At 37.3% G+C, this 26,192-nt stretch overlaps 2 protein-coding genes across 10 annotated transcripts; both read left to right on the forward strand.

The window, feature by feature from the left end:
• Positions 1–1,161: 1,161 nt before the first annotated feature.
• On the forward strand, positions 1,162–20,640 carry pex5 (peroxisomal biogenesis factor 5). Of its 9 annotated transcripts, none has more exons than XM_067403400.1 (17): positions 1,162–1,452; positions 3,384–3,541; positions 4,212–4,250; positions 4,368–4,485; positions 4,563–4,706; positions 6,448–6,538; positions 7,231–7,321; positions 8,202–8,324; positions 10,860–10,943; positions 11,043–11,162; positions 12,352–12,387; positions 12,939–13,082; positions 13,212–13,282; positions 13,405–13,626; positions 15,788–15,953; positions 19,429–19,586; positions 19,682–20,640. In XM_067403400.1, the coding sequence occupies exons 2-17, from the start codon at positions 3,428–3,430 to the stop codon at positions 19,920–19,922; spliced, it is 1,962 nt and encodes a 653-aa protein (XP_067259501.1). In that variant the 5' UTR covers positions 1,162–1,452; positions 3,384–3,427; the 3' UTR covers positions 19,923–20,640. The 9 variants fall into 9 exon arrangements, with proteins under 9 accessions (XP_067259501.1, XP_067259559.1, XP_067259492.1 ...); XM_067403458.1 differs by lacking the exon at positions 12,352–12,387 and adding an exon at positions 10,219–10,329 and having other exon boundaries at positions 1,162–1,430; XM_067403391.1 differs by having other exon boundaries at positions 1,162–1,430.
• A 505-nt stretch (positions 20,641–21,145) lies between these two features.
• cdca3 (cell division cycle associated 3) lies at positions 21,146–25,209 on the forward strand. Its single transcript, XM_067393381.1, has 7 exons — positions 21,146–21,292; positions 21,484–21,635; positions 21,807–21,909; positions 22,613–23,223; positions 23,615–23,942; positions 24,453–24,532; positions 25,052–25,209. The coding sequence occupies exons 2-7, from the start codon at positions 21,498–21,500 to the stop codon at positions 25,142–25,144; spliced, it is 1,353 nt and encodes a 450-aa protein (XP_067249482.1). The 5' UTR covers positions 21,146–21,292; positions 21,484–21,497; the 3' UTR covers positions 25,145–25,209.
• Positions 25,210–26,192: the final 983 nt, after the last annotated feature.

Consider the following 26,192-nt stretch of genomic DNA (forward strand, 5'->3'; position numbering starts at 1 on the left):
GTTTAGACAATTTAGCATGTATTGTTAAAACGTATAATTTTTTTTTATTTTGAGCGATAGTTTCTCTAGATAAGACCCTTATTTCTCATCTGGGATCACTGAAAACTGTAATTTTTACCTTCAACTGACCTTCAAGGCCATTGAGGTCCACTATATGGAGAAAAATCTTGGAATGTTTTCATCAAAAACCTTAATTTATTTTCAGAAAGACATGAACATATTGTATGACATGGGGGTGAGTAAATTATCAGGAAATTTTAATTTGAAAGTGAACTAATCCTTTAACTACTACATATAAATACAACAAAATGGCAAAAACTTGCATCAAAAAAACTGACACGAAAAGCTCGATACATCAGAACCAGATCAAATAAAAGACAGAATAAATAAATAAATTTAGGGGGAAAAAACTGACTGCGCTGTGACATTGTAAGGGCTTCTGAGAAATGGTTTAATTCATTTTATGAATATAACAAAAACAGAGAGTGTGTGTGTGTGTGTGTGTGTGTGTGTGTGTGTGTGTGTGTGTGTGTGTGTGTGTTAGTAAGGAATCTACATTTATTATAATGTTATTAATCAAATAAAACAAAACAACAGTCTTTGGTTGTTACATTGATTATATTTTATAAGGTGAAAGTATCAGCAACCACGGCTTTTCCTATCAGACAATACTAACTACTTTGAAAAAAAAAGAATAAATAAATAAATAAATTAATTAATAACTGGAAAACAACGGTAGAAATGCAATGGATTAAAAAATGGATTTAAAAAATACAGAAATCTGAACAATATCATTGAAATTACAACTAACTTGTTTATTCCCATCCTCTTGGGCAACATATTCGTTATAATGAAGCTGGACCAGATTTCTGTTTTGGTAGTAGCTATAGCCGTTTTATACCAATACTCCCCTAAATTACAAATTACACGTAATATTCATTTTCAAAACTTACAGAGCTCAAAAGATACTGCACAACAGGAATGGATTTAAATTCTTTAAAGCACATTTTCCCGGTTGTTGAAACAATAGGTTATCAACCTGTCACTCAAGGCATGCGCTGTCACTTTAGGAACTTTACGTAACTTCAGCGTAAATCTCGCTCCGTCCGTCTTGATGCTCTGCACAGTTCAAAGCGCTTGTCTTTACGCAAACAGCGTTTGTGAATAGCCGAAGCGTAGCGTGTAGGATTGGATTCGTGTGGCTGGTTCGCTCATGTTTCAGTGGGCCACACGGGGAAGGTAAATAAAGACAGGACGGTCACCAGCGCAACATTTACCCGTCAGGTACCGACAACCAGGGGACCGTGAACCTCAGACGTCTTTTTAGGGCCTGCTTCGATCTGTCGTGTTTTGTTTTTGTCTAAACTGCATTACTCACGGGATAAAAGGAGAAAGAGAGGAGAAGAGAGGTGTCAACATCGCCTGTGCAGGTGAAAGGAGTTTATTTAGCTTGTAAGCTAACTGCCTGCAACATATTTGACTTAGTTGACCTGTTAGCTTCATTGTTATCATTCATAGCTGCTGCACAAACACGGCTGTGAATAGCTAACCGGTTGTGGTCTAACGTTAGTTAGTACGTTGGGATGTTCAACTGCCATTTGGAAAAAGCGACACTTGCATTCAGTAATGTTTCTGTGCTGAAGCCAAACTGACACTAGACACGAGCCAGATCAGAGCAGAAGAGTTCAGTAGCCTGTGTATGTCGTGTAGTTTTCAAAACAGTGATCAGACGACCAATTCAACCGGTGGCCATTCACAGCACAAACACTCTGGTTCATCTCATTGATTTTTCATCAGTGGGGTGACATACACGAGGGAAGCAGGCTGTTTGGAATTATTGCATAAGGACAGCAAGGTAAACCTGGTCAGTTTGTGCAAAAACATGCAATCTTGGTTAATTGTTAATGGCTGTTTTCAGGAACAATGAAATCTGTGTAATCCTTCTAGTCTGGTTAAGCTGATGGAGCATATGTTTATGTCAGTGGAAAGGTAGCTAAGTCCACAGGATTTATCTCAAGCCGATGATTCATTGTCTTTCAGGCTCTGTTTTGTTTGTGACCGGTACAGTGGCGTAGTTATTCACCCATACTGCTTCCTAAGAAATGCTTTACAATAATCATTATAGATTTTTATTTGTATAAACAGACTAAGATGTGTAAAAAAGGCCAAGAATGTCACTTTCAGAGGCACAATGATCTCAGTAACTTTCTATGTAACTAACCTTTGGGTTACAGTCTAGAGGTCCTCAACCTGGGGGCTGGAACCCACTAGGACCTGAACAAACTTTAAATTAAAAATTTAAATTAAGACAAAACAACAGTTAAAATAAGCTAAAACAAAATCCCATATAATTTACCATTTTGATTTCTAGACCTGGAAAATCATCTAAATTATTGAACTATTGTTTTATAATTAGTATACATTTTTGATTTACAGCATATATGTTATCTACTAACATGTACTACATGTTCAAATAAACTTTTGATGTCAAAATGATGAATTATGGGTATTTATCTGCTCCGTGAATAATTCTACATACCTTCGTATATGAATTGTTTAAAATGTACAACAGAGTGCATAAAATTCGGTCCAATTTTCGCATATGTCTGAAAAAAAAAATCGCAGACAGGCTGAATGATGATGTAAATCCACTCACTGACAGTAGGTGGCGCTTATGGAAGCAGAAATAGAGCCGTTTCCCTGGTCTGCACAGCACCGCTTCAAGTCGAACACACCATAAATCTGCAGTGGCCAGGTGGTACAAGTCGTAGCTCTCAGAAAACTACAAGTGTACACCTTGTAATTACAAGTTCTACAAACATGTGAAGGCTTTTTACAGTTGAGAACCGTTATGGTAATTACAACATGGTGTGAATGCAGCTTTAGTCAATACACAGGCAAGAAAAAAAGAAAATTCCTTCGAAACTTTTCAGAAGACGGTCAGATCCCTTCATGTAACATATATTAAATCGTTCATACATTCATTCAAATAATTTCCCTCAGCATTCTTGTAAAACTGCTCACTGCCTCACCATGTTTATGCGAATCAAAACCTACGCTGCATGGTTCATCTGCTTGACTGTTGCTAACTTTTTAAATGCTGTAACAGTATTTCAAATCGCTGTAAACAAATATGGTTTAATGATAATTATGAAATGTAAATGTTAATACTAACCATCTGGTGTTTTTTATCATCAAACTGTTAACCTTTTCATTCCTCAGATAAATAGTAATGAAAGCCAAAATATTAAATGCCATATATTAATATTTCCTGAGTTAATTTTTTAAAACAAAATTAGGGCTAGGGGGTCTTTGAATAATATTATAGACAGTGGTGAGTAACAACATACTACTTACTGATAAATCATGTACTTGTCTTGTAGATATCTCAAGGTTTTAGTTTGATCCAGCCTTACGGTGTGTTGCCATGGCGATGCGGGAGTTAGTGGAGGCGGAATGTGGGGGAGCCAATCCCCTTATGAAACTGACTGGTCACATGACCCAAGAAGGAGGGGCATGGAGACATCGATCAACACCCACCGTAAGTTACTAAAAATTGTATTTGTAACCGTAGCAAATGTTTAGCTCCAACCCTAATCAAACACTCCCGAACAACTAATCCAGGACTTCAGGATTAATAGAAAGCTGTAGGCAGGTGAGTTTGATCAGGGTGAGAGCTAAACTCTGCAAGAAAGTGGATCTCGAGGGCCAGAGTTGAGAACCCCTGATGTAAAAACACTGATTTGCGTGGAATGTATCGATGCATCATACTGTTTACAATCATCCCTAATGATGGTGGCTCCGGTTCTCAAGCATGCTGAAGATGAGACTTTAACCCAAAAAACTTGAGTCCAATCATCAAGAGTTTGTGAATTCAATTTTGTTTTTTATGGATATGCATTCTATAACCAAACTGACACCTGCAAATTAGAACTCACAACCATCCTGTGCTGTCTGAATAAAACATTGAAAGATTAAGGTTATTATTTATAGGTAAGCCAACCAAATGATTAATTGACTGATCAGAAAGTAATTAATAGATGTGTCTGACGATTATTATTAGTTAGTTAGATTATCATCTAAAAACTCATTTTTTATACATTAATCGATTATTTGCTGTGATTAATCCATTAATTTATCACATCTGCAAAAAGTCATTAGTTGCAGCATTGAAAATAATATTACGCTTCTTTTACTCTTTCTCCCCATAGATTCCTTCTACTTCAATTGAAATAGCCACAGAAGAGGAGGTGTGTATTTTGTTTTTTTAATATTTCAATGTTTACAATGACCTGATCAGTTTGTGTCAGGTGAAGAAATCTGTGATCATGTCCCTGTAATGACGTCCTGTTGTTTTTGAAATCCAGCTGGTGAGTGAGTTTCTACAGGCCCCACAAAGACCTCCTCACAGTTTTGATATGGGTCAGCTGCTGGAGGAAATGCAGCAGATAGATCAACAGAGCTACAGACAGGCTCCACAGAGAGGTAGTGTGCACAAACACACATCCAGACAGATTTCAGCACATTTCAATGTGGTATAACTACATGTTTTCATTTCTCAGCTCCTGACGTGGCTGCTCTGGCTCTGTCTGGCGATTGGGCGGCAGAGTTCCTGTCTAGTGCTGACTCCGCCTCGTCTTCTGGACAAGCTGGTCTGGATCCAGCTGATGCTGATTGGACAAGAGAATTCATCAATGAAGTTTCAGGTTAATATATATATATATGTGTGTGTGTGTGTGTGTGTGTGTGTGTGTGTGTGTCATGGCCAAAAGTTTTGGCAGTCATATCAATTGTGTGTTTTGCTAAGTTTGCTGCATCAGTATTTGTAGGTAATTTTTTCACGTTTCTATGGTATACTGGAAAACAAGTATTTCATAAGTTTTAAATGCTTTTATTGGCAAAAGCATTCAATATATGCAATATTTACAGTGTTGACTTTTCTTCTTCTTCTTCATAACCTCTGCAATTCACTCTGGCATGCAGAATATTAGTTTCTTGGCCAAATCCTGAATAATGTTGAAGCATTCTTGACTTCTTAGTGCTCTTGATCACATTTGAGGGTTTTTGCTTGTTCATTTACCTTTTGAGGATTGACCACAGGTTCTCTATGGGATTAAGATCTGGGGACTTGCCTGGCCACAGATCCAAAATTTCAATGCAATGATCTCGAGCCACTTCACATGGTGCTCCATGTGCCTTGTTACATGGTGCTCCATCATGCTGGAAAATGCACAGATCATCACCACATTGCTCCTGGATCATTGAGGGAATTTGAACTTGCAGGACATTCTGATACCATTCTTTATTTATGGTGGTGTTTTTGGACAGAATTGTGAGTGAGCCCACTCCCTTGGATGAAAAGCAACCCCACACATGGATGGTGTCAGGATGCTTCACTGTTGGCACAACACAGGATTCATGGTAGTGTTCACCTTTTCTTCTACGGAAGAAGCAATACATTCTCCAGATGTCTCGAACAGTCGGATAGGGGCTTCATCTGAGAAAATAACTTTGCACAGGCTTCTGCTGTCCAATCCTTGTACTTCCTGCAGAATTTCAGTCTGTCCTTGATGTTTTCTTGCAGAGAAGTAGCTTCTTTGCTGCCCTTCTTGACACCAGGCTGCTGTCCAAAGTCTTTGCCTCACTGTATGTGCAGATGCTCTCACACCCACCTCTGCTGCCAATTCTGAGCAAGCTCTGCACTGGCGGTGACACGATTCTGTAGCCGTCATGGTGCTTGCCAGACACTCTGAGACATCCTGAGTCCTTCTTCACTGCAGCTGAACCACGCTCCTTGAAGTTCTTGTTAATCTGATAAATGTTTCTTTCAAGTGCAATATTCTTTGCAACAACTTCTGTGCATGTGAGGCTTTTGATGCAGAGTGATAATGGCTGCATGTCTTTCTTTGGAGGCAACCTTTGCTAATACAAGAACACTATGATTGGAAGCACTTTATCCCACTTTTTAAAAAAATCAGTCTGCTCTTAAAATCCAGTCTGAATAATCGAGTGATTGACTAGTATTTGTTCACACTTTCCAATGTGCTAAACGATATTAGCTGGTAATTTTAAGTTAAATTTTATTTTTTTGTGTGATTAAAGTTCATTTTTGTGTTCATTTAAAATTCATCTGATCACTCTGCAGAAAAACAATGTGAATCAGCATCACCACAACTGAAGCAGCAAACTTTGCCAAACAAAATTTATGTCACTGCCAAAACTTTTGGCCATGACTGTGCATGTACTGTACATATGGCACATATTTTATCCTTTATTAATTTAAGATGCTTTTAGATGTCATTAAAATATCATTCAATGTTATTAGGTGACAATTGACAACTCTTCACTCATCTTTGCCCAGCCATCCTTTCATTCTCTTTAGCTTTACTTTTTCTGTCATCTTTTACTATACTTCCATCACTCAGTTCCCTTCCTTTTGTCTCATAGACCCCGGCCGCTGGGCGGAGGAGTACCTGGAGCAATCAGAGGAGAAGTTATGGCTTGGAGATTTGGGAGAAAGGGAACAGGACAAAGAATGGTATTTTGTGTTTCTTGGCATGGCATAAGAATAAGACTTATAATAATAGTAAAGACTTATAATAATAATAATAATAATAATAATAGACTTGGTATAAGAATAATATACACTATTGTTCAGAAGTTTTGGGGTCAGTGAGATTTTTTTTTTCTTTGAAAGAAGTCTCTTATAATCACCAAGGCTGCATTTATTTGATCACAAATACAGTAAAAAGCACTATTGTGAAATATTATTACAATTAAAAATGACTGTTTTCTATTTTAATATATTTTTAAATGTAATTTATTCCTGTGAGGGCAAAGCTGAATTTTTAGCATCATTACTCCAGTATTCAGTGTCACATGATCCTTCAGAAATCATTCTAATATGCTGATTTGGTGCTCAAGAAACATTTACTATTATTATCAATGTTGAAAACAGTTGTGCTGCTTAATTTTTTTGTGGAAACTGTGATACATTTTTTAGGTTACTTTGATAAATGGAAAAATCAAAAGAACAGCATTTATTTGAAATATGTTTTGTAACATTATAAATGTCTTTACTGTCAATTTTGATCAAAATAATGCATCCTTGCTGAATTAAAAAAAATAATACCCAAATGTTTGAGATTATACTAAGGTTCGATCAATAGTAATGGATGTCAACAGTGTCCAGATCCTATCCTTACTTTAATGTATTTTTTATCCTATCAGGACACAAGAATACCAGTCAGGTGAAGAACTACGTCAAACAGCGAATGAACTCCTTGCCAAAGTGGACGACCCTAAACTACAGAACACAGAGGTGAGAGCAAAAGGAAGGGTCTCCCTGCTGCGGTCTGTGCTGTTTAAGTGTTCTTTGAGCTGCACCTGAAACACTTTAGTCAAAGTAACCACAAACACTGATACATTAAACAACCTTGCACATATTGCACCTAAAACACAAATTGTAAATGTTAATTATGTTAACTAATGTTAACTTATGTTAACTATTGTTAAGTAATGAACCTTATTGTAAAGTGTTACCAAATTGATTTTACCAGAGGGCTTTTGGCAATCCATCTTGGTAAAATCACTGTAACGCAAGGCCTCTCATGGCATATTTCTGTATTAAATGTAGCAGAACTGGAATTTTCTTAACACAAGTTTATGAAAAAATGTTTTTTGCTTTGACTAAAGTGTATCTATTTTAGAATAAATTTGTTCTGCCTTCACCAATGCCACATCACTTAAGTTAAGCTAAAACCATGTTAATGTTGTCTCAAAGGGATTGTTTTACATCCCAGTATGCACTTCTGGGTTATTTTTAAAAGGTTAAGTAATACATTATTGAGGACTGATCACAGATTCTCCATGAGATTTAGATTATTATTATTATTTTGGTTCATTTTTGCTTTGTTGCAGATGAAGTGATGTGACATTGTTCACGTTTTCATGGGCATTTCTTCACTTATTCATATTTCTCTCTTTTTTCAGTTAACTCTGCTCTTGCTTTGTCATATAATTTGGGATATGTCATGCCTTTGGCCGTTACTCCTTCCTCCTTGTGGTTTACTTGTGTATGACCATTACTGTCAAGAAGAAACCACTGATGGACTTGTGTGTTTGTGTGTTCAATGCATCGCCAATTGTTTCCTGTTAGCAGTAGATGTGTAATAGCTGTTGTTGTTGTTGTTATTGTGTAGTTCCTGCGGTTCATTAGGCAGATTGGCGAGGGCAGTGTGACTGTGGAGGACAGAGCAGGAAAAGAGCACACTGATAAAGCACAGGCCAAGGAGGCACAGCACTGGGCCTCAAGCCTCCACCAGGTACGAGCCCTTCCCAGCTCCTCTGATAGAGGAAACACTGTGAAGGGTGACACTGCAGCCCCTTGAGAGCCATCTTGGCTCTGCTCACGCTGTTTAGGCAACGTTAATTGTATCTACATAGCATATTTGCACTGCTTGGTTTTAAATAATTACCAATGAGAAAAAACGTTTTGGATAGCTTAATTTGTTTCAGAGACTGTACTCTGTACATACAAGGATGCATTAAACTTATCAAAAGTGAGAGTAAAGACTTTTATAATGTTACAAAGATTTCTATTTCAAGTAAATGCTGTTCTTTTGAACTTTAGATTCATCAAAGCGTCCTGAAAAAAATGCATCACGGTTTCCACAATTTTAAGAAATATAAACAACAACAAAAAAAAGACTTCTTTCAAAAACATTAAAAATTCTTACTGACCCCAAACTTTTGAACGGTAGTGTAACCTATTTTTAAAATCATCTATGTATTTGTAATATTTTATTATATCATTTTTATACATATGTTTTAGACATACAATTGTAATATTTAATATTTAATAACAAAACATTATGATGTAAAATGAATAAGAATATTATAGATTCTTCACTGTTTCTAGGTCATCAATAAAAATTTAGTTAATGCAGCTTGAACTCAAATGGTTGTGCTGATAATATAAAAATTTATTAAATTAGAAACAATATTATAAGTATTGGTCCAGGACTAGGTCTACAAAGGACTAGGAAACAGGGCCGTGTTTTTAAAAAATGGTTTTATCTAGGGCTGCAACTAACGATTATTTTGATAATTGCTCAGTTGGTCGACTATTTCTTTTGATTTATCGATTAATCTGATTTTTTTTTAAAAAGCCCAACTTTCTTTTTTTATTTTATTGACAAAACACACTATTCCACATCCTGCCCACTGCTGTCCTTCAAACAAACATGCCAACTGAATGCTATGAAAAGATATAATGAATATATCCATATATATGGCTATGCTATATGCAGAAGAGCTATAAAGCAAAATGACAGTTTCAATACCTACATTAAAAATGAAGATAATATAGATAATAAAGAAAAACAGTGTTAACAGATTAGAGGAATGTTCTGCAGGATCACACATTCACTCTGGACACAGTAACCCGTTACTGTCATTTCTTTATTCTCTAAATGTAAGAAACGTCTTACGTTTATATTCAATTACACGTTGTTATCCCTTTACAGTTACCGCTCTCATAAAATACATGAATTACATGTTGACTTTTACACCTAAATTTACTGTCCAACAACAGATATTTCAGAATTTCATTCAGTAAAGTCTGAAAGGTTAACGCAGAACGTCAGGATGAGCAAAATGGAAATACTCACGTGAATTTGTAACACTTAAAAATAAGGGTATAACCGTAAAATGAAAGTTTTGCGCTGAGGAAACATGTCACACATTAAACAGCACACGCATCTGTCAAAGCGCCTGACAGGGCAAGCCATGTTAAACTTGATGCTAATGTATTAGCTTAAAGCTTAAAATAAATAATTTTCATGTTTTGGGCAGCTTGGGTCATGTACCTTTCCCGCAGCAGCTCACTCGGTTTCCTCCAATATTTTTAGATGCATTTATTCATAGAAATGCGTTTATTCAGTGCTGTAATTTCACTTTTTGATTTGATTTTCATTATCGATTTTATTTATTAGTTGTTGCAGCTCTAGTTTTATCCCATGGTTCAAATGAGCAATAGTTTAATTGTGACATCTCCTTCTTCTTTCTGTCATGGACGGTTGTCATGACATCTTGATCCCTACATTTAAACCACCATCCATACCTAAATTTTCCCGCTATCCTTAACAATCCCACACTAAACGCACATTATCCATAAATACCCCTCCCTATACCCTCTGTCCCATACTGGCTGCCCAGCTCCTGGAATCAGGGGAAGGGACTGTGGAAGTGGAAACTCGAGAGGGCAAAGAGAAGAATGACAAAGTTAAAGCTAAACAGGCAGAGCAATGGGCTTCTCTCGTCAGGCAGGTAGGACCCTGATCACCTGGCAACAGTGATGCAGTAGTCCTGAAATTTGTTTTGTCTGTTTTTAGGCTTGTCGTGTTCATTATGTTAACTAGCCCCTGCTGTCCAAACCTTTTTTGCTTTAAAGAGAGCAGACTTGCTTTAATTTAATTGTGCTTTTAACACAATTATCGCTGCAAGACACCAGGCCTGTACAGCTAATGCCCTGCTCACACTGCTTTTCATTTGTGCCCAGCTACTGAAACCACTTTGACTTCCTGCAATAGTGAAGGTACACTGAGCATTGCTTGCTAATTTTAATATAAAGGGGAAAGGAAAGATGGATGAATGAGGGTGAGATTTTTTTTTTCTTCCTCTGTTGGCCTTTCAAGCCCTCTTTCTTTTTCCATTACATTCTTTCTTTATTCCCCCACTCTCATTCATCACTGTATGTTGTCTTTTGTCCCTTCAGCTGAGTATTGTTTAAGCATTTGCAGGCTCTGTGATGTGTTATGGAGGCTGTTAACAGACTGGCATGTCACTGTGCTCGGTAGGTTTCGGCAGAATCTGCAGAATCTTGGGTTGATGAATTCACTACTTACGGGCCAGACTTCCAGCAGGCCAAAGCAGCAGTGGAGGTGAGCTAGGCTGCACACTTGCACAGATATACATGAACTTGAGTGTGATGCCCTTGCATTCATTGGTGCTTGTGTGCTGTTTTTTGTGTGTGAGTTCAGAGTGATGTTGATTTCTGGGAGAAACTCCAGCAGGAGTGGGAGGAAATGGCGAAGAGGGATGCTGAAGCTCACCCTTGGCTCTCAGACTTTGACCAGATGCTCAGCAGCTCTTACGACAAGGTATCTGGATAATGTAAACATACACTTGTGCCCGTTTACAGCATGAATACGTCCACCTAACTGAATCTTTGAGCCCTTTTCCAGGCTGCAGTCTGTGTTTTATTACAGTTTATACAACGGTTAGTTACAGTCTATGATTCTGCTTTGGCTTCACGTGGAAATATTTTACAATTAAAATGATTGTTGTGATATTCAGAAGGACAGCATCCTAAATGTTGCATATTACATAATCACTCTTTTCATACCAAGTTTACATTTCCTGCACAAAAATCATTTGACTTTTTTTTTCACCCAAAAATGAAAATTCTGTCATTATTTACTCACCCTCATGTCGTTCCAAACCCGTAAGACCTGTGTTTATCTTCAGAAAACAAATGAAGATCTTTTTGATGAAATCTGAGAGCTTTCTATCCACTACCACTTTTGATGCTTCAAAATGTTCATAAAGAGATCGTAAAACTAATCCATATGAATTGAGCGGTTTAGTACGAATTTCTGCAGAGACTCGATCGCTTTTTATAATGAGCAGATTGAATTTAGGCTTTTATTCACATATAAACATTCATCAACTCACACATCAGTTGTGGTAAATGAAAGCTCAAGCATGTTTGCTTGACGTGTGTGAGAACCAGTGAGAATGTTTGGACGCAGAACGTTTGAGCTTCCGGAAGAGGTTTGTCCTGATGTGTGAAGCAGGTTCGGTTAAGCTTTTATGTTTGCTGATCAATCTTTATATGTGAATAAAAGCCTAAATAAAATATTTTCATCATATAAAGCAAACAAGTCTCTTCAGAAAAATTGGACTAAACCGCTCAATTCATATTGATTAGTTTTACAATCTGTTTATGAACTTTTTAAAGCGTCAAAGTGTCAGTTGAGTAGCTGTCAATGGAGGGATCAAAAATATCTTCATTTGTGTTTCAAAGATGAACGAAAGTCTTACAGGTATGGAACGACATGAGGATGAGTAATTAATGACAGAATTTTCATTTTTGGGTGAACTATCAGTTGAAGTATATATTGTTTTTTATATATATATATATATATATATATATATATATATATATATATATATATATATATATATATATATATATATATATATATATATATTATATATATAATATAAATATAATATAAATATAATATAAATATATATATATATAATTTTTTTTTTTTTTTTTTTCAGATTCCAAATACACAACCGTTCAAAAGTTTGAAGCTTGTAAGAATGTTTAATGTTTTTTGAAATGTGTTCTTATACTTACCAGGGCTGCATTTATTTGATTGGAAAAAAAAAAAAAAACAGCAATACTTTGAAATATTATTACAATTTAAAATAAGTTTCCTATTTTTAAATATATTTTAAAGACAAAATTTAACTGGATTTAATTTAACAGCAGCCATTATTCCAGTCTTCAGTGTGATTCTTCAGAAATCATTTTATTTCACATTTTTTTAATTTTAATTATTGTTAATGTTGTTATTATTAACATTATATAAAAGCATTAACTGTCACTTGTAATCAGTTTAATGCACTCTTGTGGAATAAAAGTATTAATTTCTAAAATAAAATAATAAAAATTAACCAATTTTTTTTAAAATATTAATAAAAACAAATATCTCACTGACCTCAAACTTTTGAACAGTAGTGCATTTTATTCAGTTCTCCAAACTTTTTCAGAGCATGGCAAAAAAAAAATTGTTATGAGAAAAATAATTTGTGAATGTTTACTTTCATGTATCAATGTGAATATGCCTTTACTATTCTCCTAGGGATATCAGTTTGAAGAAGACAACCCGTACCTGTCCCACGAGGATCCGTTTGCTGAGGGCGTGAAGAGGATGGAGGCAGGGGACATTCCTGGAGCCGTACGTCTCTTTGAAAGCGCGGTTCAGAAACAGCCAGACAACCAGCTGGTCAGAGCCTCATACGTATAATCTTGACATCCAAAAACTGATGATACATTTTGTCTCAAGGGACTCTAACTTTGTTCTGCTGTCTTGTTTGTCTTTGTGAAATGCTGACTGTGTGTGATGATACTGCAGGCTTGGCAATATCTGGGCACCTGCCAGGCAGAGAACGAGCAAGAGTTTGCTGCTATTAGCGCCCTCCGCAGGTGAGAAGTGTAACTTCAGCTTTACTGTTCACATCAATTAAATTCTCCTGACTATGACAAATCTGATTTATTAAAATATTGCTCCAGCCTTTTTAAATTCAAGCCTCAATTGCTGTTTTCAGATGTATTGAGCTGAAAAAAGACAATCTGACAGCTCTCATGGCTCTAGCTGTGAGCTTCACCAATGAGTCACTGCACAGACAGGCCTGCGAGACGCTCCGTGATTGGTTGAGGCACAACCCTAAATACCGGCAGATCCTGGAGCAGCATGAACGAGAGAAGGAGAGGGAGGGCGTGAGAGAGAGGGAGAAAGAGAGGGAGAGATTTGGATCTCTGCTGCCAGAGTAAGAGGATTCTTGAATGCAGTAATGAAACATTTTGTGTTCAAGGTCTGAAAAACTTATACTGTTTATTTCCATTGTAACACTGTGTCCTAACAAGATGCAAGCTATAAAAGGCATCTCTTCTGTGTTAATCAGCTGTGATCATGAGCAACATTAGATTTTGTTGATTGCACCAGGTACAGCACACTGAAATCTCATTGAACGAAGTATCGCTCCTCATGTACACTGCCGTTCAGAAGATATTTCTGAAAGAAATAATACATTTAATCAGCACTTTTATTTCAAATAAATCCTGTTCTTTTGAACTTTTGATTAATCAAATAATACTACACAAAGTCAGGGTTTCCACAGAAATATTAAGCAGCACAACTTGATAATAATATGAAATGTTTCTTAAGCACCAAATCAGCATATTAAAAACTAGATGAGTAAAGTTCGTAGACAAACTTTAAGTTGGCTTGAAAAAGCCTAGCCAGAAAGTTTGGAGAAGTTTTAAAAGCTTTTCAGTTTGAAATAGTTTTTTTTAGTTTAGTAGTTTAAAAGCTAGATAGTGTGTGGGTGAGTGAGTGAGTGAGTGAGTGAGTGAGTGAGTGAGTGAGTGAGTGAGTGAGTGAGTGAGTGAGTGAGTGAGTGAGTGAGTGAGTGAGTGAGTGAGTGAGTGAGTGAGTGAGTGAGTGAGTGAGTGAGTGAGTGAGTGAGTGTGTAGATAGATATAGTTAGATAGTTAGATAATAAGTTAGATTGATAGTTAGATTGTTAGTAAGTTAGATAAATAGTTAGATAGTAAGTTAGATCGATAGATAGATAGTTAGATAATAAGTTAGATAGATAGTTAGATCATTAGTAAGTTAGATAGTTAGATAAGTTAGATAGTTAGATCGTTAGTAATTTAGATAGATGGTTAGATAGTAAGTTAGATTTATAGTTAGATAGTTAGTTAGATAATAAGTTAGATAGATAGTTAGATCGTTAGTAAGTTAGATAAATAGTGAGTTTATGAGTTTGAATGGCTTATAAATAGTACATAGAATGGAAGCTTCATTGAGTTTAATGGGCTTCAGTGTGTTTAGATTTGAATTTGTGACAGTAACGGAGGTTGATGGAATGTTCAGATTTTCAATGCAAGTCTATAGGAGTTTTTCCAAGTTTTGTTTAGCATTTTTAGGAAAACCGTAATTCGGATCAGTTTGGAAAGATATAGCAGCCGGAGTCAGAACCGTCTGAAGGTCTGAGCCGAGTTTGGTGGCTGTAGCTTTAAAGCTCTAGGAGGAGATACTGTTCAAATTTTTGGTCAGAGAATAATAATTTTATATAGCAGATCAGTAAGTTGACTTTTTCAAGCCAACTTAATGATTTCTCAAGGATCATGTGACATTAAAGACAGGACTAATGATCCTGAAAATTCAGCTTTACTAAATGATTAGGACACGTTACTGTAACCAAGATATCTACTTTACAAAAAAACTAAAACTGAAGGACGAGTCAGAATTATTTTTACCACAAAAACAAATTATGTTATAAACTTGAACTTTTATTGGACACAGTGTTTCTTTAAATCTTATTCATGATTGTACAACACAGATTTCATTGCCTGCCTACACTGGCATGAGACATGCATAAGTCACTGGACAGGGCATTGTAACCAAGCAACAGAATTACGTTTTGTCACCGATCATAAACGAGCAGTGCTCTAAAAATACATCTAACACAAACACAGGTGTGAGTTCCATCTGCACCCAGCATTGTGGGGTTGCTGAATATACAGTTGACAGTGCAGATATTAATACTTTTTATATGACTCAGGAATGATGATGCACTGTCTTTTCTTTATTAAAGAATACTTTCAAAAAAAAAAAATCTACTCACCATTTTGTTCCAAACCTGCTTGACTGACTTGACTATTTGGAGCACATAAGGAGGGATTTTGAAGAATATTCTGGCCTAATGAAAGTGAATGAGCACTGGGTTTCTTAAGCTCCAGAATGACAAAAGCACCATGAAAGTGGCATAAAATGAACTGTATTCCAAGTCTTTTGAAGCCATATGATAGCTTTGAGGTCATGTGGGCTAGTTAATAATGAGTATTTGAGTTTTTTGGGGGAAACTATAACTTTAAGTTACAGGCTAATCCAGTTCTTTCCCTCTTTCTTCTTCCTCTTAGGGCACTGTTTGGTGATGTGCAGACGTTGTTTTTGAGTGCAGCAGCCGCTGACCCCACACGGGTTGACCCTGAGCTGCAGTGTGGTCTGGGCGTTCTCTTCAACCTGAGTGGAGAGTATGACAAGGCTGTGGACTGCTTCTCTGCCGCCCTGTCTGTGACGCCACAGGTTGGTTCATTCGCACTTAAGACAGTGACACACCAAGGATGATAACTATAATGATAACTGTAACTATTAACATTTTATTAATCATTCTAATTCTGTGAGAATAGAGGGAATGTATAGATGTCACTTTCCCTCCAGAACACACCCCCTCAGCTGGATTGAATGCAAAAGAACCTGCTGCATGACTGGATTTAATAGGGGGAAAAACAAACGATTACTCTAAACCTTGGGCTTGAAAGTGTTCCTTATGACATGTCAAAGAAACTAATCTAAATCAATGATTTTGACGCCGGGGAAATGCAGAAAGCAAATCTGCCTGTGAACGGTTTATATAAATACAATATAGTTAGGTCTAAATTGGAGTGATCACCTATATCAATGTTATATATTTCGTCATATCGTTCAGCCGTATACTTGTATAGTTTTTGTCAGTGTTTATTTAAAAACACCCAATTATGCAGTATATAAGATGGTAAATATTTAATTGATGAGTTGTTAATACAATACATAACAATACAATATATACGGTATGATTTTACCCCAAAATCCAACATTTTGACACAAAATGATAACTGCAAAACATGTTTCTTTGCCTGGAGTCCATCTGTTTCTGTGAATTGCAGTGACCTATTTGCTTCTTTTTTCTGTAGCTTTCAGCAGTCTGTACAAATAGCTTTGACACAAAATCTGAGGTATATTTTTTCAGTCGCAAAGCTCTTTCCCATTTTGGATGTGTTTTTTTCAAGGCATTCACACTGAAAACCAATGCTGCTGATCAGTATTTTGCCACACGTCACATGCATACCCTCTATAGGGAAGTTCACACTACAGCTATAGGCCTTGTCTAGATTAATACATTTTTGTTTGAAAATGCATCTTTTTCTCTCCGGCTTGGCCTTCCGTCCACACTGAGACTGTGTTTTTGTTAAGGAAAACAGAGCATTTTGAAAACGCTCTCCAAAGTGGATAAATTTGTAGAGTTGTTGTGTGGATGGTGAATTTGAAAACGATAACACATTTAGTCATGTGACACACATTGTACCCATAGATATCAGTAGTTATGCCAGCATTGTTGTGCCTGCTATTTACATTAACAGTATTGCTCAAGATAAATGCTCCTTTGTAGAATCTTTGTATTACATTAGTGCAAAGATGACAGAGAATTTACTCACATTTGCTTTCCTGCGTGGCAAAATATGATGACAGTTGTGTTTTAAACCAGATTTTAAGACCAACCTGGACGCAACAGTGAGTTTATATTATACTAATAAAATGATTGTGCCAGAAGAATAGCGTGAGAACTTTATTATATCTGCTCTCTCTGCATTATCTTGTGAGCTTTTAGTATGTATTATGCATATGAAGTAAGGTGATTTAAGCGTTTTCAGATGTTGTTTCAGAGTTGATGAGCCACTTCTGGAAAATGTTTGAAAACGCTAGTGTGGATGAGGAGCGTTTTTAAATGACTCCGTTTTCAGATGTCTCCGTATAAATGTAGACATGGCCATCATGATAACGACACAGAGGAACAATGTAATTGGAATCACTATCAGAACAATTTTTCCAGCTGATGAATGATAAAAACAATGTCAGCCAATCAGAATCCACCCAACTTTAAAGAGCTTGAACGTTTAATGTCAGCATGAAATGGAAGTTATTACTTCATCAGTTATTACTAACTTACTTTTGTCACGTATATCCAAGACAAATGGCTTCTCAAACAAGAAAACAATGTAGGATGGGACTTGATTTTGTCCATGGGGAATTAATTGGATTCTTGGATCATTGTGGTTTGCTATTGCTGTGATCTCATTTGAGTGACAAGTTGTACCGCCCTCACGCCAGTAAACACGTCATCAGAGAAGAGATGTCTGTGATATTCCTTCAAAAAATCCATTTTGAGTTGGGACACTGTACAAATTGTGAAAAACAGAATGCAATGATGTGGAAGTTTCAAATTTCAATATTTTATTCAGAATACAACACAGATGACATATCAAATGTTTAAACTGAGAAAATGTATAATTTTAAGAGAAAAATAAGTTGATTTTAAATTTCATGGCATCAACACATCTCAAAAAAGTTGGGTCAAGGCTATGTTTACCACTGTGTGGCATCCCCTCTTCTTTTTATAACAGTCTGCAAATGTCTGGGGACAAGTTCCTCAAGTTTAGGAATAGGAATGTTGTCCCATTCTTGTCTAATACAGGCTTCTAGTTGCTCAACTGCCTTAGGTCTTCTTTGTCGCATCTTCATCTTTATGATGCGCCAAATGTTTTCTATGGGTGAAAGATCTGGACTGCAGGCTGGCCATTTCAGTACCCGGATCCTTCTTCTACGCAGCCATGATGTTGTAATTGATGCAGTATGTGGTCTGGCATTGTCATGTTGGAAAATGCAAGGTTTTCCCTGAAAGAGACGACGTCTGGATGGGAGCATATGTTGTTCTAGAACTTGGATATACCTTTCAGCATTGATGGTGCCTTTCCAGATGTGTAAGCTGCCCATGCCACACGCACTCATGCAACCCCATACCATCTGAGATGCAGGCTTCTGAACTGAGCGCTGATAACAACTTGGGTTGTCCTTGTCCTCTTTAGTCCGGATGACATGGCATCCCAGTTTTCCAAAAAGAACTTCAAATTTTGATTCGTCTGACCACAGAACAGTTTTCCACTTTGCCACAGTCCATTTTAAATGAGCCTTGGCCCAGAGAAAACACCTGCACTTCTGGATCATGTTTAGATATGGCTTCTTTTTTGACCTATAGTGTTTTAGCCGGCAATGGCAAATGGCAGTGACAGTGGATTGTGTTCACCGACAATGTTTTCTGGAAGTATTCCTGAGCCTATGTTGTGATTTCCATTACAGTAGCATTCCTGTATGTGATGCAGTGCCGTCTAAGGGCCCGAAGATCACAGGCATCTAGTATGGTTTTCCAGCCTTGACCCTTACGCACAGATTGTTCCAGATTTTCTGAAACTTTGTATGATATTATGAACTGTAGATGATGATAACTTCAAACTCTTTGCAATTTTTCTCTGAGAAACTCTTTTCTGATATTGCTCCACTATATTTCGCCGCAGCATTGGGGGAATTGGTGATCCTCTGCCCATCTTGACTTCTGAGAGACACTGCCACTCTGAGAGTCTCTTTTTATACCCATTCATGTTGACCTAATAAGTTGCCATGCCAATATTTGGCATGACATTTCAAAATGTCTCACTTTCAACATTTGATATGTTATCTATATTCTATTGTGAATAAAATATAAGTCTATGAGATTTGTAAATTATTGTATTCCTTTTTTATTCACAATCTGTACAGTGTCCCAACTTTTTTGGAATCGGGTTTGTAGTTTATAGTTACCTTTATAGTTATTATTGTTAGTGAACAGGCCTTTACACATTGTTGTATTCTACACATTGTTCTTCAATATTTTAGTTCACATTCTTCCTTCTCTCAACCCTATGTGAAGGATTATCTGCTGTGGAACAAGCTGGGAGCAACTCTTGCAAATGGTAATCGTTCAGAGGAAGCGGTCGCTGCTTACAGACGCGCGCTAGAGTTACAGCCTGGATTTGTACGCAGCCGATACAACCTGGGCATCAGCTGTGTCAACCTGGGTGCACACAGGTTAGTAAAAGAAGAAAGTAAGCAATCATTGGGGTAAACAAGCAAACAAAAAACTAAAAGACTAAAATAAATGCCACTTCTCGTTTCTCCATCAGGGAGGCAGTAGAGCACTTCCTAGAAGCCCTTTCTCTGCAGCGACAGGCCGCAGGGGATGGAGAAGGAGGTGCGAGTCGAGGGCCCGGTTCAGCAGTGACTGTGATGTCAGATAACATCTGGTCCACCTTACGCATGGCATTGAGCATGATGGGAGAAAGCTCGCTTTACTCAGCCGCTGACCGGCGAGATCTGGACACGCTGCTGGCGCACTTCTCCCATAGAGAAGGAGAGACAGAATGAAGGATGGAGGAGTTGAAGGAGCGCAGAAAGATCGAATGTGAGTGTGGAGAAGCTTGTTTTGGAGAGAAAACATCAAGACCGAACGTGTACATTTCAACAAAGGGGCATGACGTTTAAAGGTGCTACAATGTGTGGAGAAAAAAAGTGTGAAACACCCATTTAGCTCCAGCACTGCATTAATGGACAGACAGATGCCTGAGAAAAAAGGACATGTGGAAAAGCCCATGGTACGGTTTAAAAACACAACAGTATTTATATGGTTTTTGTAAGTTTTATGCTTACAGAGAATCTGTTGTAATTCTTCCATTTTGTTAATCTTGAAGATTACCTTTCTGTCCTTCTCAAAATTACAGTAATATTTGTCATATGGGTAAAATGAGGTCCCTGCACTGTGAGCTCAAAAGTACTTGCCTCTGTTTGACACAGAGAAGAGGGATGCGGAGATATATTTGTGTTGTACGTCACTACAGCTCCTGTACAAAGTATCAGTGATTTGCAAGCCTTAAAGTTATATTGGCAACTACATTCATAAGCAAGGGGAAGGGTTGTGAGACTGAAAGACATGTCTGTAAGCACTCTTTCTTATCGGATATTTGCTCTTGCTGTAAAATTATTTGCTTAATTGTAAATTCTACTTGCCATATTGTGTATTGTACCATAATTATTAATGTTTTGCATATAGCCAATTCAAATTGCTTTTACTTCCAGCAATAAAGCTTTGACAAAAATGCTTAGTAACTTGAGGGAAAATAATTTTCATATTTCCAAGCATAAGTAAATTATAGGGTGAATTCAGGTTGATTGGGAGAAAAACTGTCTGAATCAACCTGAATTCACCCTATAATTTTATGATCATGTGATACGTTTTATAATTACTTTCTTTGTGACTTTATTCAGAATTTGCTTTTAGCAATAATCAAAATAGTAAAACTAAAACTCACTTTAAAAAAAAAACGTTAGTAAATTACCCAAATATTATGTTTTGTAACAACAGAAATGCAGTTTGTTTTGACTGTTTACTCAAAGTATTCAAAGACGTCAGCAGTCAACACGCGGCTGTATTTCAAATCGCTGACACACGCCCAATAAACACGTATTCACCGTCTCGTCCATTCAGAAGGCGCAGAGGCAGGAACTCGCGTTCTCTTATTGGTCCGTTTAAAAATCGCCACAAACACAGAACGATCCATTTAAATGCTCTCGCTTGAGTCACAAGGAGTTTGGATTAGAAGACGAGTGAAGCGTTTCTTTGTTGATATCTGCTTTATACATGTATATGTTTAAAACGTGACAGAGAAACATTTAATCTGATCCGGCGTGAAAGATAAAAGGAATATATAGTGGACTGTGCGTGGAAAACGAGCTTTAAGGTGAGTTCGATTATTGAACAATAACTGTTTGTTTTGGTAAAACGCTGCACGGCACGACGCGCTTCTTGATCAATGTATTTTTTAGCTATTGACGCTTTGTAATGCGTGCAAAAATCGGCGTTTTAAAGTTTTACTGCTTTTTTTGCTTCTTACCATGCATGTTTTTATAAACAATGCTGTTTTTTGAGTAGCATACAGAGTAAAAATGGGTGCCAGTGAAAGCAAGCTGTCTGTGGCATCAACACCAAAGGTGGATCTGAGCCAGCGGCCGAAAGCCGCGCGTGTGGCGAGCCTTGCAGACCCGCGTTCACCGTCCTGTGCTATCGACCGCACACCTATACAGGTACACAGTTTAACAACACTTACTTTTATCACAGTTTTGCTAAATTAAGTGCTGAATGATTTAGTTGCTTATCGATAAGCCGGACTGTGAGGTGAATTTCGGCATTTCTCGTCCTTATGAGAAGTGAACAATAAACAAAATAGTTGAATTGATTGTGGTATGTTCCTGTAGGTGGGTGTGGCTTACTCTCCTCTTCCTGTGGTGGAGTCAGTTGGGCCTGGATTTGTTGACCCCCGCTCACCCACCCCTGGCATTACTCGAACACCAATAAAGGGTAAGTGAAGTGTTGTCCATGACCTGCACTTCTTCATTCAAAATATTTAAACATGGTGAAAGGAGCTCAAGCTGAGAGCAAATTAATATTCATTAGCTCAGCCCTTATTAATATTCATTAGCTCAGCCCAGTACCTGCCCACTTCCGGAAGTATTTTTTCCATAAAGACTTACAAGCCATGAACCAAACCAACCATTTGAGTGGAATCACATTTTCTCACCAGGATTTTGTTAAAGAAAAAAATAATTTTAAGTAATGTTGGCTGTTGATCAACAACCTCATCTCACAGTAGATCTGTTTTTAGGGTTTGTAAAGCATCAGTTTCCCTATGTAGAAAATAAATTATTTTTAATTCCACAACCTGTTGTACTCTATAGGAATGAGCAAAATTTGCGATTGAAGTGGTGACCGATCTTTTCTTCTTTATGACCCATCCGAGAGGGGGAAAAATGATAAATAAAGAGAATGCAGGGTGGGGATTTGGATCTATCCATCAGTTGTTGATTGGATGGAGTCAGATATGAATGCGAGCTTGTAGTTGGTTGTAAGAAAGGGGTGGAAGCTTTGTTTAAAAATGAGTCAACATTTTTTCAAAAGAAATTTTAAAATGAAACGTGTATGGATTAATATTTCACAATAAGATCAACAACGAGCATTTATAAAATAGATCTTAAATCTCAAACTCCTTTTGTCTCCTTCACAGTGAGCGTCACATCTCTCGCCCGGCGGTTGAGCACGTTCTTTCTCAATGATGTTAAGTCTGGTGGCGACTCTGTTTCTTCTCTTCCCCCGGTCTCCTTTACCAAACACCCCAGCCTGCCCAGTGTGGCTCGGCAAAATGACGCAGGCCCCAGAGAGCCCCTGCTCCCTGCGGTAAAAGCTCAGAACTCGGCCTCCGTCCGTGAACACACGGATGCCTTGTTCACCCCTGCGCCATCCTCTCCTTCTGAGGGCTACGGCTCCATTTGCAGCAGCCCGTTTGTGTTGGTTGGAGACACACAGATGGAGGTAGAGGTAGATACTGAAGCCTCTCTGGAAGAGGCAGAGGAGGCTCTGCTGCTTGGCGCTTCGACATTAAGGAAAGAGCTTAGTTTGAGTCTTCTTGCGTGTCGTGAAGGTGTTTATTCCTCTTCTCTGGAGGAACGTCCTCTGACTCCTCTTCCTCCTGCTGAGAGGCAAGCGAATGAAGATCATTCCTACGCACTCTTTTCAGTTGCCCAACCGTCCACAGAGTCTGAAACATCCACACCTGATACTGAAGCTCTCGTGACCCTGGAGGAAGCTGAGGCTCCATCCCAGACGTCTGAAGAACAGGTTTGTTTTTGAGATTTTTGAAAGATTGTTCAAAAGTTTGGGATAGGCCTATATATTTGCAAGAATGTGTTAAATTGATCAAAAGTGATGGTGTAGACACTTATGTTACAAAAGATATCTACTTCAAATAAATGCTGTTCTTCTGAACTTTCTATTCAAAGAATCCTGAAAAAATAATCATGGTTTGCAAAAAAATATTAAGCAGCACAACTGTTTCACATTGATAAGAAATGTTTCTCAAGCAGCAAATCAGCATATTAGAATGAGACATTGTTTTTGAAGTTTTAACTTCAGGACAGGTGGGAATCTGAACTTTTGGCCTGATTTGGCACCAGAAACAATCCATACTGTTCCCTGTGAGACACTAAATGTTTGTTTGTCCACCCAACAGGTCACATCTGTTCTTCCAGAGTCAAGCCATGAGCAGCCAGAGGTGAGCAAACCTCTCACACCTCAACCGGCTGTTGCCTCGAACATATCCAGTACACAGGTCGAAACAGTCCAGACTGGCATCCGTTGTCTGAAGTTTGACACACGCAGCCCCAGTCAAGCCATTTTTAAGCCCCAGTGGTTGGGGGTGGGCTTCGGGACAGCTGGTGTCAGAGCAAGAGGGGTACAGGGACGTGGAAAAACCTCTGTCTCTTCACCGCTCTCCACCAAAAACACAGTCACAAATGAGAATAACAACATGGTTGTGCGTGCAAAACAAAGACCGAGAGGTAAGTGTGTTTGTTCGCCACATTATTGTGTGTCATTAATCATTCTGCTGGTTTCTGATGCTGGTGACAGATACTTTTTCATCCACTTAATTTTTCAATACAGACATTCTTTGAGTGTGCAAGAATTCCAATTCATTAGCTGTTATAGATAAATAACGAAGAATAACAGTGCAGTTAAAGTTAAAACTATTTGCGCTACAAACCAGTATGTTTATGATTGATAAAGTAATATTATAACACATACCAGTTTGCAATATCAAGCAGCATAACAAACTGATTTTGTACCGATAAAATAACTGAATGACACTGAATAAATGACTGATGACATTTCAAGCCTCGCACATTCAAATTACAATTGGCTCTTAAGTTGAATGTACGGTGGATAGAAGACTAATAAAATGATAAATCTGTATCTTTAAGTTTTCTTCTTTTTTTGTATTTTATATGCACATTTTTTTTCTGTGGTTATAAAAGTATCAAATTGAGGTATTTGCTTGTTTAATATTACAGAAAAAGTTCTGATTGGGGAGGGCAGATCACCTCTACAGATCCTGAGAGAGGCTAATTCACCCAGAGACCGCAACTCACAGGTAATCGCACCTTTCTTAGTTATTACTTATACTCGGGGTTCCTACACAGTTTAGAAAAGTAAGGAATTTGATTTGAATAATTTCCAGGTCTGGATAAGTGTGGAAAAACAAAAACGGAGTATGGGGGGGGTGTTTCCAGACTATTGCACCCATTCAGTTTTCTAAAATATAAAATGAAGAATTTCTAAAAAATAAATGTATCATGCAAGGAGAGCGTTTTCATGGCAATGTTTAGTGATTTGTTGAGGTAAATATGCAAGTACCTTGAGAAAACCAGAGAAAATAAATTTACAGATAACTGTACTATACCAAATATAATGCTGTATGAACGGTTTGTTAAATATGGTCTAAAACTACAGAGAGGTTTGGAAATTTGAGTCTGGAAAGGTATGGAATTTTGAAGTGGAAAATGTGTAGGAACCCTGTGTACTTGATCCTCAGTGTTCATTTTTACTGTAGGCGTCCATGTTATGTAATCACTTTCGTCTCTTGTAAATGGATCTTCATGTGTCTCTTCAGATGAAGCTGAAAGTGTCCACCCCTGAAAAACAGAGATACAGCCAGATGGACAGGAGAGCTCTGATTCTGTCACTCAACAAGGAAAATGAGTGAGACAAACTGCGCACACAAGGATAAATCCAGCCAACACTATGTATATACTACAGTTTTAAGCCTTAAACTACATGATCATTATTTTTTTCCTATTCTTCTACTGTTTCTATGTGTGTTTGTACATACTGTTGTTGTTTTTTTGTTTTGTTTTTTAATGTAAATAAAATTTAACATTTTGATTTTAATTTTGTTTCTTCTTTTTTGAGCTGGTTTGAGGACATTGGATAAAACTCTTATTTCCAAAAACATATGCTTGAACAGATTTAAATCTGTTATTGCTACAGACTGTTCACAAAGCAAGTGATAATGCTGCAATATACCACTACTGCAGCCCTACAATTATTGAAAAATAACAGTTCTTCAGCACAATTTTGTCAGGTCTGATTTGCACCTCCATTTTAAAAGTGGTGTTAGTGATTCATCAACTATTTTGTAATATCAAAGCAGTTATCAGATATTTATCCAGGATCAGTGTTCTAACGTTCAACAGTTTGGGCTCGGTAAGAATTTGTTTTTGAAAAATCTTAGGCTCACTACAACTGCATTTACAGTAAAAACAATAATACTGTGAAATATTACAATTTAAAGTGATTTTAAAATTCAAATTCATTCCTGTGATGGCAAAGCTGAACTTTCAACAGCATTACTCCAGTCTTCAGTGTCACATGATCCTTCAGAAATCATTCTAATATTGTTCAAGAAACTTTATTATTAGTGCTGAGCAGTTTTGCTGTTTAAAGGATTAGTTCACTTTCAAATACAATTTTTCCTGATAATTCACTCATCCCTATGTCATCCATGATGTCTATGTCCTTCTTTCTTCAGTTGAAAAGAAATGAAGTTTTTTGATGAAAACACTGCAGGATTATTCTCCTTATAGTGGACTTGAATGGACTCCAAACGGTTGAAGGTCAAAATTACAGTTTCAGTGCAGCTTTAAACGATACCAGACGAGGAATAAGGGTCTTATCTAGCGAAACAATCGGTCATTTTTGAAAAAACTGTAAATATATATGCTTTATATAAGTAAATGATCACCTTCCAAGTG

This window comes from Chanodichthys erythropterus, chromosome 2 (assembly GCF_024489055.1).
Source record: "Chanodichthys erythropterus isolate Z2021 chromosome 2, ASM2448905v1, whole genome shotgun sequence".
Taxonomy (NCBI): domain Eukaryota; kingdom Metazoa; phylum Chordata; class Actinopteri; order Cypriniformes; family Xenocyprididae; genus Chanodichthys; species Chanodichthys erythropterus.